The sequence below is a fragment of the Balaenoptera ricei genome, chromosome 12 (assembly GCF_028023285.1).
Source record: "Balaenoptera ricei isolate mBalRic1 chromosome 12, mBalRic1.hap2, whole genome shotgun sequence".
In the NCBI taxonomy this organism is placed as follows: Eukaryota; Metazoa; Chordata; class Mammalia; order Artiodactyla; family Balaenopteridae; genus Balaenoptera; species Balaenoptera ricei.
The window spans coordinates 79431520-79443936 of record NC_082650.1 but is presented as its reverse complement, the minus strand read 5'-3'; the positions used below and the strand labels follow the sequence as shown (position 1 = coordinate 79443936).

The 12417-nt window shown below is 37.2% G+C and overlaps 1 protein-coding gene across 1 annotated transcript in view; it reads left to right on the top strand.

Annotated features, from left to right (window-relative positions):
• Window positions 1–12417, top strand: part of BCKDHB (branched chain keto acid dehydrogenase E1 subunit beta) — a 235886-nt gene that overhangs the window by 50877 nt on the left and 172592 nt on the right. Inside the window, exon 6 of the mRNA XM_059941750.1 lies at window positions 1328–1436. Within this exon, the coding sequence (XP_059797733.1) occupies window positions 1328–1436 (109 nt within the window). The remainder of the gene's footprint in view (window positions 1–1327; window positions 1437–12417) is intronic.

Sequence of the window (12417 nt, the reverse complement as noted above, 5' to 3'; positions counted from 1 at the left end):
AGTTATTTTTGTGCTTGAGCTGAAGATTGATTCACATTTAATGTTTATGATGTTACCCAGTATTTTTAAGAGCAGTTCTTTTCTCTCACCCCTACCTCTCTCCCCCCATGCTTTCTCTTTTATTTTATCCCAAATGAGAATATACATATAGTACAAAAGGCTAAAAATAAACACATGAAGAAAGCAGATGAATTAAAACTAAAATAGGAACATAAGATAAAGACATTGTGTGCTATGATGAACAATGTATTTAACAGTCTCTTTTTGGAAAATAGTGAGATTTGTGTTATTTTATTTTTTAAATAAAAATTCTTCAATAAAATGGTATAAAAATGATTTTGAAAGCCAAATATAGTTTGCTTCAAGGAATCTTATTTGAGTCTTTGTGATAAATTCAGGTTTATTTTAATGATAACTCTTCCTATGTAACATCTTTATGCAGTTATTTAACAATCATTAAACTGGACAAGAGTTTGTGATTTGAGGCAAAATGGTGTAGAAATTAAGAGCTTGGTCAGTCAGAACAGGCAAGAATCCTTGCTTTAGCAATCGAGGTAACCTTGGACAGGCTACTTGTCTCTCTTTAAGCCTCAGTCTCTATTTGTGAATTGGGGAAAATAATAATTGCTACTTCATGGGGTTGCTGTGAGCATGAATTAATCCACATAGTGGATTAATCAACAGTTAACACGTATGCTACCTGCTGTTATTACCATCATCTTCCTCATTATCACTCTCATTCTCAAGAAGGTCCTGAGCCCTTTCCCCAACTGGAAATGTGCAGCGTCCACACTTTTCTTTTAGCTTTGCAGTAACTGCACATTATGTTACCTGGATCATAAAGTTCAGTGGATTATTTTTCCACTTAGGAAATGAAGGCCAGAGTTTTCATGGGAAAGGAGGAGATTTTGGGATCTTAAAATTGGAGAAGAGAGTTGCATACCTTTGAAAAGTAGCAGTAGGGTATTAGTAGAAAAGATTTCTTTGTAAGTAAATATAGGAAGATATTTACAAATTTACTTTTTTGTTTTGATGAATGCTCTTTGTGGTTTCCTTTTATTTTTTATGTATATGCAAGTTTAACTCCTTGAGAGAATAGCAGTATCTTAATTACCAGAATATGGTGGGCATCTGATAAATATTTGTGGAACAAATGGGATCATTTTGGACAATATGTGAATTTTATGATAAATGGTAATTAGTCTAAAAATACAAGATTTCTATATTTAATTAGTAACAATTGGTTATTTAAATATCAACCATTATATGTGAGTTTACTGGGATTCATTTTCACTGAACTGGTCTTAAAAAAAATCTGTTTTTGCAGGTGGTTATACCCAGAAGCCCTTTCCAGGCCAAGGGACTTCTTTTGTCATGCATAGAGGATAAAAATCCTTGTATATTTTTTGAACCTAAAATACTTTACAGGGCAGCAGGTAAATTTTTCCTTTATTTTATATTTATGAACATCTTTATACATTTTGTTTTGCATAGCTCAAAATTATAATTTTTCTTTCATAAGCTTGATTTACATTTCCCTGTAGAAAAAATAATTCTGATGTCTTCTATATTTAGTTTGTCCTCAGCTGTATATTTTAAGTTAACTTTAGAGAAAATCCATCTAGCTATTTAAATTTTAATTTTGGAAACAGGGAAGCAATGTGAAGTGGTAGCAAGAAAGTAGGAATTGTGTTTGGCTACATAGTAGATGTTAAGTAGTTGTGGGTTGAGTGGAAAAGGTGAATGAGCTCATTGTACTAAATAATATCAAATGTCCTTTTAGCTAAAGTGTCCTTGTAGGTCTTCATCTAAATTAGGATTCCTTTGATAGTGAAGGGGGCACTATTAGTTTTGTAACATCAGGTCTACACTGGTTTTCTAACATGAGCGTCTAAGGCAAACTGAAATGTTTGATCACCCTCTTTCTAGCTCAGAATCATAATTCTGTAAACACTCATCTATCATTGCTTCTTTATCAGCCGTAATGGACATTTAAACATCAAACAGTTTATTCTGCCTAAAGTGTATTTTATTTCAAATTCAGGGAACATTGCTTTGGCAAACCATTCTTTTCCTCGAATAGTTAGGCTTAAAAACATTTTGTTTTATTGTGATGTGAATTACGTACATTTAAATACATATGCAGACATTTTAAGTGTTCAGTTGGATAGATTTGACAGTCCTCTACATCCATGTAACTACTATGTAAAACAAGACTGGAAAACTTTCATGGCTCCAGGAAGCTCCTTCCTGCCTCTTCTCTGCCAATCCATTCTTCCTACCCCAAACTTAGCCACTTTCTGATTGCTTTCAGCACAGATTAGTTGCATATGCTTTGGGCCCTCATATAAGTAAGTCATACAGTGCTGTATGACTTACTTATACTTTTGTGTTTGCCTTCTTTTGCTCAGCCTAATGGTTTTGAGATTCATTCATGTTGTTGCTTGTATCAGTGGTTTATTCCTTTTTCATTGCTGAGTAACATTTCCATTGTATGAATATATCACAGTTTATCCCTTCCCCTGTTGATGGACAAATGATCATCATTGTTTTCAGTTTTTGCCTATTTTGTACAAGGCTTCTAGAGACATTCTTACACAAGTGTTTTTGTGAACATACTGTTTCTTTCTTTCTTTCCTTCTTTTTTTTTTTTTTTTTGGCGATAAACATCCAGGAATAGAATTGATGTGTCAGAGTAGATTGAATGTTGTAAGAATGTACTGAAGACTAAGTGGTTATGCCATTTTGCATTTCTGCTGGAAATTTATCAGAGTTCCAGTTGTTCTTAATTTAAGCATACTTTAAATTGAATCTCTACATTTTTGTGGAACTCTATAGTTATCTGTATCCCATTATGGAATAAAAAATAACAAAAGAATTTATAATCTTGAGGTGAAAAGGAAAACACCAATGTTATATACTGAGTAGCCATTTGATTTCTAATTACTATGAATACCCTATGAGTATTATATTTGTAAGGCCAACCAATTCAAGCTAATCAATTAATACAGTTTTTTTTTCCCCAGTTTTTAATAAATGGAGACTAAGAAACATTTAGAAAAGTAATATTCACTTTGCTATGGATTTTGATATCAGGATTGGTGAGGGAAATGTTTAATGTTATAGGATTCCGGCTAAGAGAATGAGCTTGAGAAATTTGTTGTAGGTTTGGCCCTGGGAGAGATTATGAAAGACCCTGATGAGGATCGAGGCTCAAAAGTTTTTCAGCAGTTTCCCTGTGATTGTTTATTTGTCATTTCAGGGATTCTTAACTGAATCTTTTCTTGTCCCAGTAAAGACTAAAAAAGAGTTATTTCATAGCTGGAGAATTTCTCTGCCAAAGAAAGTAGGCTTGGAAAAGAGTTAGCCACTGAAATCTTTATATGAGTGTTCTCCAGGTGGTTCTCAAGCTTGATCCCTGGGCCAGCAGCAGAAGCACTGTGGGAGCTTATGAGAAATGCAGGCTGTCAGGCCTCAGTCAGTTCAAGACCTACTGAATCAGAACCCCTGGGGACGGCCCAGCTCGTTCTGTCTTCACAGCCTTCCAGGTGCTTCTGACTCATACTAACTTTTGATAACCAGTGCATAATGTCAGTTCTAAAGCAATAACTATCTCCATTTATTTTTTATAATTCTTGGTTCTTATGTACAGTTCAGGATGCTTTTAACCCATAGTTTTCTTAGCCTTGGCCTCTGGTTGAAATCCGTATCTTGCAGCTGACCATATTTTGGTTTCTGCTCTTTTGTGAGGACGGGGATGTGAACAGGGGCTCTGAATGTTCTCACGCTGATTCTTCAGTTGCTGCCTACGTGCAGCCCCCTTTTCTCTAGCTCTGTCTGTTCATCTCTCAGATCTGCTTTGCACTGGTGGAGGAAACTCCAAAATTAAAGTTGTTTGGAATGATGTAACAAGGAATGGCGTATTTTGATTCAATAATCTGGATTATTGTGCTTTGTGGAAGACATTTCTGTATTGACAGAGTCCAATAAATAAAAGAAGATGCTTTAGATTCTTTTAAAAGATCAGAGTAGCCTGATAATTTCTAAGTGGTAATAATAGGAAGACTTGTAGTATCCATAAACACTAACTTAACAGACTGACTTTATTATTTTTTTTAATTGGGGTATAGTTGTTTTACAATGTTGTGTTAGTTTCTACTGTACAGTGAAGTGGAGTTCCCTGTGCTATACAGCAGGTTCTCATTAGTTAGCTATTTTATACATATTAGTGTATATATGTCAATCCCAATCTCCCAATTCATCCCACGCCCCCCCCCTCCCCCCTTGGTGTCCATACGTTTGTTCTCTACATCTGTGTCTCTATTTCTGCCTTGCAAACCGGTTCATCTGTATCATTTTTCTAGATTCCACATATATGCGTTAATGTACGTTATTTGCTTTTTCTCTTTGTGACCTTACTTCACTCTGTGTAACAGTCTCTAGGGCCATCCACGTCTCTACAAATGACCCAATTTCGTTCCTTTTTATGGCTGAGTAATATTCCATTGTGTGTATGTACCACATTTTCTTCATCCGTTCAAATAGACTGACTTTTTTTCCGACATTCATTCGTCTTGAATTTCTAGCATACATTTGAGAATAGTCAAAACAGAGGGGACTAAAGATGTGAACCTTTACATTTAAATTTTTTTTTTTAAAGTTCATGTTGGGAAAATTCACAGAGTAATAAATACAGATGTGTATTCTTATATTACAAACACGATGCTGATAATTCCTTGTAAAATGGGAGTTGTGTTTATTACATAATAGCTCATTTAGGTTAATTATCCAGTAATCTTAACTAAATGCGACATGGTCAAGTATAAGGAAGGCCACAAAAGCTAACTTTTAAGTAGTCTAAGGCAATGTTTATAAAATCTATGCATTTAAGTCCTCATTTTATTTATGGAATAGTATCTTAAATACATAGATATAGTCATGAGTTATCCAATTTCAAAAAACTAGGCTAACAATAAAACCCATTCTAAGACCTTAAGTACAATGGAAATTTATCTTTCTCTCACATAAACATCCTGGTTGGCAGTGCAGTGGTGCCTTAGTCATCAGGGTACCAGGGACCTTCTGTCTGGTTTCTCTATTGTCTTCAACATGGTCCCAGATGGGTGCTCCACTCCCAACATCACATATACATTCCAGCCACCAGGAAGGGGAAAGGGAGATGGAAGGGGAAAGGGAAGTGGAAGGGGAAAGGGAGGTGGAAGGGGAAAGGGAGTCATCTTCTCTTTAAAGAATGACTTGGAAGTTGCACATATTAAATCTACTTACATCCCATTGGCCAGAACTTAATCACAGGGCCACACCTCGCCGCAAGGGAGGCTGAAAAAGTAGTTGGGTACTAGGCGAAAGACTAAAAATTTTATTGTTACACAGTGATGGGAGAGACATATTGACAACTACCAATCTCTGTCACAGTTGCTTGTGTGGTTTCCAAAAGAAGTTACACACTTTAAGGAGGGGATAGAACTCTTAGGAATAATATGGTTTGGCTCATAGTCTACTTCTAGGAATCTATTTCAGAGATACACTGATAAAAGTCTGAGAAAATGTTACTGTTCATTACAGCACCATTTGTAAGAACAAGGACTGGAAATAACCCATTCGTCCATCACTAGGGGATTTGGGCTTGGTTGAGTAAATTAAACTACGTTCTTTTGATGGATTACGCTGCAGCTCTTTAAAGAAGTGAGACAGATCTCTGTATACTGCTCTATCAGTCAGGGTTTGATCAGAAGCAAAACACTAGAAGATATTATATTTATATATAATATATGCAGTTGTAGAAGCTAAATAGTCCATGAAAGGTTGTTGCTTCTGTGTTTGGTGCTGTATCTTGAAGTTTGCAGGACAGACTGTTGGGAAGGGAAGATGGACATGAAGCAAGGTAGAGCCAGGACAAACTAGAACCTGCTCGGATGGATTAGAGCTCAAGGGGCAGTCTGGAACTTCCGTCCATCTCTCACCACCTCCAAGGCTTAGTGTGAGAAAAAGATTGCTTGATAGGAGACGCTTCAAACAGCTAGGAGACTGTTTGAACAGCCTTCCCAAGAAATGGTAGGGGCTTGATTAGCAGACAAGGATGGGTTAGAAATTTCTTAGGTCGTATGAAATATTTGTGTCTAAATAAATTTAAGAAGGGGAAAGAAGAGGGAGGGGTCAAGAGTAAGTGTAGAGTAAGATATCTTTGTCTTGTAGTAATGGAGAAATGGTAGATACCCTGCAATAAACGGTGTGTGCGCGTGTGTGTGTGTTTGTTTTTATTTTTATTGGAGTGTAGTTGCTTTACAATGTTATGTTACTTTCTGCTCTACAGCAAAGTGAATCAGCTCTACGTATACATATATCCCCTCTTTTTTGTATTTCCTTCCCATTTAGGTCACCACAGAGCATTGAGTAGAGTTCTCTGTGCTATACAGTAGGTTCTCATTAGTTATCTATTTTATACATAGTAGTGTATATATGTCAATCCCCATCTCCCAATTCATTCCACCCCTGTTTGTTTGTTTATTTTAAATGTGTACAGAGCTGGCTTGGAAGTTAGGACTCGGGAGTCTTGAAATAAGTGAACCTCAGAACCCTGGGATAGAAGCGAATGCCAAAATCTTCCAGAAGGTATTTGCCTGGTCCTGGAAACATTGAGCTTTTGCTCTGATTGACTCCATGGAACAGTGGGGACAGGAGACAAAGTCCAGGACCTGCTTTAGGTAGAGAATCTACTAGGAGCCCTTGCTTAAAGGTGGGACTCCACGTGCCACATCCACGGTGTGAAGTACAGAAGTGTCAGGAAGAAATATTACCTGTCTTGACTTTATGCTGGTGGAGAGAAAAGAAGAAATCTCTAAGAATTTTGATCACAATATGACCCTTACACAGGATTACAATTTCAATATGTGCCCCTAAGTGTGTGAAAACTCTTAAGCAGGTAATTTAATTTAAGTGGTTCTGGGTTGTTGGTGCCCAAGAGAGCTGTCAGGAGGCAACAAAATTCTTTCTGGAGTCACTTCAAGTCAGGCCTCAGAATAGTCCTACAGGTAAAGTTCCAAAAAGAAGATAGAGTCCCTTTGAGCAGGAGCAAGAAAAGGAAGATACAGGCCCCTCAAGACTTCGGATATTAGAACTAGCATAGAGACACTGCAAAAAAGTGGGCGTCACATTAAAAAAAGGAGGCATTTGAGAATATAAGCAGTAGACAAGCCAATTTGAAGAACAGAATGGAGTGTCTAGTAAAGAGAAATAATAAATGAAAGGAAAAAAATCACTGGTTTAACCAGAAATTATAAACAGATAAAGAAAGAATTGGTAAACTAGAAGACAAGGTCAAAAAAATTAACAGAATGTAGTCTAGAGAAACGAAGAGTAGGAAAATAGGAAAGATGTTGCGTATGAAGGGACAATGAGAAGGTGTAAATATATCTAAGGAACAGAGTTGAGCGTGATTCCTAATAATGCTCATTAATAGAATTTTACTGACAGAAAAGTAATTCCCTAGCATTTGCCACTCTTTACAATCAGAACTAAATTGATGCAGTTGGAAATATTTCAGGGAAGCCTCAGCTATTACCTATTTTCCCCTCCAGCAACCTCATTACGATGTTATTTTCCCAAGTCTGGAATTGTATTCTCTCCATGATTCCTGCAGTGAAGTATTTAAAGGATACTAGGTAAAGAGTTCCTTAGGAAGCTAAAGTATTAGACATCCAAAAAAAAAGGTAACTTGCTAACTCAAAGATGAATTTTCTCCTAACGTATAATTTTAATCTATATCGTTTATATCACTAAATCCTGTTCAAGAATGGTTCAGTTATAGAGTGTCACAGTTACCCAAGGCTTTAGCTTGAGGTTGTGTGCACAGCTCTCTCCCAGTAGTTAACGTCTCAGCATCTATTATAGGTCCTTTATTTTCTTTGTGGGACACAGTCTTCCCATGGGCACTGTTCTTAGTCCACTCCATTTGGTTCTGAAGGGGCTGCCAGCTGTCTTATCTGACCTCCATCATCTCGGGGAATGGCGATGTGGCTCCAGCCCAGCTGTTCTGACTTCTTTTCTGGGACTTTCTGTGTGGAGACAAAGCTGCACTTTCTGTGGGCGGTTTGTCTGGGGTGACATGGGACTGCAGCCACATCCCCTGCCACTTGGTAAACGATGGTCTCTAGTAGAAGACTGTGAGGTCAAGCATACATGTTCACTGTGGGTGGGAGGAAGGGAGAGAAATAGACACCCAAAGTGAAAATCCTCGCCATTCCCATTCTTTAGGTTAGTTCCTAAGGTTCTCTGGGTTCCTTCTTTCTTTTTTTTTTTTTTTAATTAATTTAATTAATTAATTAATTTATTTTTGGCTGCGTTGGGTCTTCGTTGCTGCATGCGGGCTTTCTCTAGTTGCGGTGAGCGGGGGCTACTCTTCCTTGCGGTGGGCGGGCTTCTCATTGCGGTGGCTTCTCTTGTTGCGGAGCACAGGCTCTAGGCACGTGGGCTTCAGTAGTTGTGTCATGCAGGCTCAGGAGTTGTGGCACATGGGCTTAGTTGCTCCGTGGCATGTGGGATCTTCCCAGACCAGGGCTCAAACCCGTGTCCCCTGCATTAGCAGGCGGATTCTTAACCACTGCGCCACCAGGGAAGCCCGGTTCCTTATTTCTTGAATCTTAATTTGACTAAGGAGTTTCCCCCTTCTATTTAATCTTATTATAAGTTGAACCTCCTTTGTGTTTCAGTCTTCTGTAGAGTTCGCCGATAAAACAGGTAACCTCGACTAATCTAATCTGTCATCTTGGTTAGAGAAAATATGTTCTCTTTCAAGATGAAAATATCCCCCGTTGGATTAGCAAAATAAATGGCGGCCTTTCATAGCTTGATATAAATGCTACTTTTGTCCTAACGCTAAAGCAGGATGCCCATCTTTTTATAATAGTACTTATTACTTCATAAAGTTGAGAGGATTAAATGAGATAATCCATGTGTGTATTTGCCTAGTGTTTATGCACTTTTTTAAACACTTCTGTACTAGACACAGTGCTATATTGTATAGGCCAATGGACTATTTCATTTAATACAACAGCCTTGCCAGAAATTCTGTTACTATCACTATTTTATCCATGAGGAACCTGAGGATTAGAGAAGTTAAACAACTTGCCCAAATCCACACAAACAGGATTCAAACCCAGACAGTCTAGAGTCAGGTATTGGGTATATATGGCACAGATGGTTCCATTTAATTGTCACAAAACCTCTGCCAGGTGGTATTATCCTGAAACTGAAGTTGAGAGAGTTTAAGAAACTTGCTCACAGAGGAATGAGTGATAGAGTTAGATTTTAAACCAAGATGTTCTGACCCCAGAGGCAGCCTTCTTTCTAAGGTTGCCCTATTTTGCATCCTATTTAAACACTATTGAGTGGAGGGCATCAATGAAACAATTTGCTCCAGTGTCCTAGTTTCATGCCAAGAAATATGCTACTTAAAAAAAAAAATTCGTGCAGAATTAAAATGATCCATTTTGTAATTGAATGGAAATATATGCTGTCAATAGCCATTCATTAAGGCAGTGAATCCCTCCTGTAGTATATGGTCCAAAGTTTGACTATGTACTGACTGCGTTAACTTCTCCATTGGCATAGGATTAATTTGCTTCTTTGAAAGGTATAAAAACTACACGACACAGTACACTGTGGTCACAGGTGGGGTTTGGGAGCCTTTGCTCTGTGCTATCATTAAGGGACTTAGTTTTATGTCCCCAGCTAGAGGTAACGGCAGCTGAGAAATGTAGTCTGTCTGCATTTCAAAGAGGGGGGGTGAAACCATTTGTCCCTGTCACAGCTCTTCTTGACCTATCTGACCCCTCATTTTTGGACCTGGTCCCCATATACTGTTCTATGTTCAAATATCTGTGCTATGGTCACTCTCCTCTATGTCTAGTCTACACCATTCAGAAAGGATTTCTTCAGTTCAGCCACTCACTTTACAAACTACAAAGATGAAAGTAAAAAGAGGTCAATCATCCATTCTTTACACAGCAATTTTCTCAAATTTCGTTTCTGCTTATCTCAAATATACAATAGATATAAAACTTGTACCTTCTAAATTTAGAAGGAAAAAGTAACTAAATAGTACTTCTGGATCACTTATTCTAATGATGACATTTAAATGCAATTAAACTTTTTAAAAATGGCAGAGGGATATTTAGAAAAGATAGATAAGGAAGAGCAATTTAGACAGTGTCAAAAATGTACAAAATAGTTATGATTCAAAAGGAATGAGTCAGTGACATTATCAGATGTAGGCATCTTGTGGAGAAGCTGTTCTTGTATGTCTTTTGAACTTTTTGGTTTTATAATTGAATGATTCAGGACATCAGTGATACTGAAGTAAATATGGCTTTCATCTGTGGTTCTTCTAGTGAGAAGTAAGATTAAAAGCCTGTGCTGCCTTATTTCCTGAATCTACTCTTTCAGGCAAAAATAGGTCATAAGGATATTGAGGGTTTTTTCATTTTGTTTTATTTTTTTTATCAAATACATGAATTATATATGAATTCATACATTCTGAAGAGAAGAAAATTGCTTTAAGTAGTTTTTGAATGGTAGAAGACTTTAAAAATATTTTTGCCAAATATCAGTGTACACAGAAAAGGAACTCGCATTTTCTACTTTAAATTTGTTTTGGTTGGCATCATTAAGCACATTATTATTTTTTTTTTTTTAAAGATTGATTGATTGATTGATTGTTATGTTGGGTCTTCGTTTCTGTGCTAGGGCTTTCTGCAGTTGCGGCAAGCGGGGGCCACTCTTCATCGCGGTGCGTGGGCCTCTCACTATCGTGGCCTCTCTTGTTGCGGAGCACAGGCTCCAGACGCGCAGGCTCAGTAGTTGTGGCTCACGGGCCTAGTTGGTCCGCGGCATGTGGGATCTTCCCAGACCAGGGCTCGAACCCGTGTCCCCTGCATCGGCAGGCAGACTCTCAACCACTGCGCCACCAGGGAAGCCCAAGCACATTGTTTTTGTGTGAGCTAGAACGGCATGCTCACTGACAAGAATTAAGTTCCATCCAGTAAGGGGAGAAAATTCATACGTTAGATTTGCTAGCTTTTAAATTAAAATGACACACAGAACTTAAAGCAAATAATGTAACCAAAAATAGTAGTTCCATACCTCAGCCTTTACCAAATCCATGCTTCTCTCCCCACAGGCAGTCATTTCTCGTAGTTTCTTGTAATATATCATCATGTTTATAACTAATTTGCTTACACTGCTTTTTACAATTTTAGGCATTATTATTTTAACTTCTTACTAGAATTTAGCTATTTTTAATTAAACTTCTTTCCCCCAGCATGTGCCATTCCTCCTCCTCAAAATATCCAAACTTTAAAAAATATCTCTATAGAGTTATAGTGTAATTTTGGGTCAGATCATTACTTAGCGGTTCCATTGCTATGACTATATTGGTGTGATTCACAACTGAGCCAAAAAAAAATGCATTCTTTTATTTCCACTTTGGTATACAACTCTGTTTTCTCTGAAATGTTTTCTTTCTCTACCTTCTCTTTTCATTTGCTTGATTTCTCATGTTTCTATTACTAATATAGTTCTTAATCTCCTCAACGTGATCTCGTTTTTTCTTTATGTTCAGACACATTTCTCTTTTTCCCAGACTGTCAATTCTTGGGGCCGTCAATTAAAATGGTTAAGATTGCAGATTTTGGAACCAGACTGACTGAGTTTGAAGTACTGACTCTGCTACTTACTAGTTAGGTGACTTTTGGCAAGCTGCTTAACCTTTCTGTTTTAGTTTTCTCAGCTGTACAATGAGGACGATGATAATACCTATCTTACCAAGTTGATTTAAAGATGAAACGAATAGATGTAACGATACTGGCACAGTGAAAGTTCTCAGTCAGTGCTGCTGGTGGTTGATGTGACTTCCAAGGATAACTTAGTTCTATCATTTCTTTCATATGTGATGAAAATATCTGTTTTTATATCAGCTATTTAACTAAGGCAATGTTTATAAAATCTATGCATTTAAGTCCTCATTTTATGGAATAGTATCTTAAATACATAGATTTGTCATGAGTTATCCAATTTCAAAAAACTAGGCTAACAATAAAACCCATTATAAGACCTTAAGTACAATGGAAATTTATCTTTCTCTCACATAAACATCCTGGTTGGCAGTGCAGTGGTGCCTTAGTCATCAAGGTACCAGGGACCTGTATATATGAGGGCAGCGTTAAGGTTTGCTAAATGCAACTTGGAGCTCCAAAGGAATTTAATTACTCTGTTGAGGTACTTTAGTTTTCTTCTTCTTCTTTTTTTCAATTAAAAAGATATACACCTATTGAAAATAAGATATTTTAATATTTCAGTGTAAACAACATTATAGTTAAGTGGTTAGCAATGCCTCACATTACT